We start from the raw sequence: 1645 nt of genomic DNA, 5'->3' as shown, positions 1-1645 counted from the left end.
CCTCTGGATTCAATAGAAAACTTTTTAAAGAAAATGGCTGCTGATCAATTAATCGTTAGTCAATATGATAAATCAACTTCAGACAACTTCACATTAATCGATAACTTGCATCCCTAATTTATACAGGAATTAAATTAATTTATTTCTACTTATATTTATGTAATTAAGTGTTTTAATGATTTGGCCGATTAATCGATTAATTGAAATATAAATCTGTCGATTAATCGATTTATTAAAATAATCGTTAGTTGCAGCCCTAGTTCTGTATGTTGTATTCATGATTAAATGCAGCAAAATAAACTATTTCAAAGGTAACAGATCTTCGTAATACTTGGTTTGTTTACATAATAACTTTAACTGCTGGATGTTCGGCCCCTCAGCTGTTGACCTGCAGTAACTGTGGCCCCCGGAGCAGTTTAGTTGAATAGCCCTGTCCTATGCCCGCAGTTGTTAGTTAAGGAATCTTTGTGTTTTCAACCTTGATTTTTTGTTCATCTTGCTGAGCGTACTTGGTGATGGCCATGATGTCCTCCTCTCTGCGTGTCGACTCCTCTAAGATTTCATCCAAAGTCTGCTGGTCCGAGTTCATCTGTTGCTTAAAATCCTCAAGCTGCTCGTTTGTCTTGAACATGCTTTTCTGATTAAATTGAATAAAAACGTTAAGAAGCACGCTTTGGTAAACGAGTAAAATAAACTCTGTAAGCGGTTTTTGCTTTTGCTTCTAAATTAAAGGCAAGGTACAGACCTCTGTCGCCTCTTTCCTTTCCTTTAAAGACCTGAGCTCTTTCTGATTGTTGACCGTCTGCTGACCAAGATGACCTGACTCTCTCTCTGCGAGGGCCGCCAGGTGTTTCTCCAGCTCCACCTCGCTCTCCTTTGCCCTCAACAGAGCCTTGAAGAAATCAAAATGATCAAAATAACAGATCTAGCGGGAATACAGTAATATTCCAACACACTCACCTCGATGTGTTTCAGCTCCTGTTGAGCTCCTGTGAAGTATTTAGTCATGTGCTCGTTTCTCTCTTCAGTTTCCTTAACGTTGTTGTCCAGTTCCAGGAGCTCTTTTTCTGCTTTACCAAACTGTTGTTGACAGAACCATCAGGTTAGGACCGAGACATGCAGTACATAGTGTATAGTACAATATAGCAGTATATGTACATTGTTATATATCACGAGTATAGTGGGTTTTTTTTTGTTTTTCTTTTACTTATCTTTCTTTATTCTGTCTCCCCCTGTCCTGTTTTGAGCTGCTGTAATGTCAATAAAGTTTTATCTTACCTTACCTTATCTTTTATGGTAAAAATTTTAATCAGTTTTAAGTTACCTAAAGACAACAAGAGAGCTTCATCTGCCTTCCATTGGGAGGAGTCGGGAAAACCTCCAGAGGGAGGTGTCCAGATAGATAGATATCTAATTTTAGAAGGAGGGCGAGGACGTCCCGGATACAAGCGGCCGAAATGGGTTTCCTCCGCAGGGTGGCTGGGCTCTCCCTTAGAGATAGGGTGAGAAGCTCGGTCATCCGGGAGGGACTCAGAGTAGAGCCGCTGCTCCTCCACGTCGAGAGGAGCCAGTTGAGGTGGCCCGGGCACGTCCCACCGGGAGGAGGCCCTGAGGAAGACCCAGGACACGCTGGAGGGACTATGTC

The 1645-nt window shown here is 41.6% G+C and overlaps 1 protein-coding gene across 1 annotated transcript in view; it reads right to left on the bottom strand.

Moving 5' to 3' along the window:
* The window catches only part of ccdc39 (coiled-coil domain 39 molecular ruler complex subunit), a gene marked incomplete in the record, with an annotated part of 29925 nt that overhangs the window by 27030 nt on the left and 1250 nt on the right, over nt 1-1645 (bottom strand). Inside the window, 3 exon segments of the mRNA XM_014025754.1 lie at nt 479-637; nt 746-892; nt 961-1080. Of these exon segments, the coding sequence (XP_013881208.1) occupies nt 479-637; nt 746-892; nt 961-1080 (426 nt within the window).

Source organism: Austrofundulus limnaeus, unplaced genomic scaffold (assembly GCF_001266775.1).
Source record: "Austrofundulus limnaeus strain Quisiro unplaced genomic scaffold, Austrofundulus_limnaeus-1.0 Scaffold497, whole genome shotgun sequence".
Classification (NCBI taxonomy): Eukaryota; Metazoa; Chordata; class Actinopteri; order Cyprinodontiformes; family Rivulidae; genus Austrofundulus; species Austrofundulus limnaeus.
This window is presented reverse-complemented; position numbering and strand designations above follow the sequence as displayed.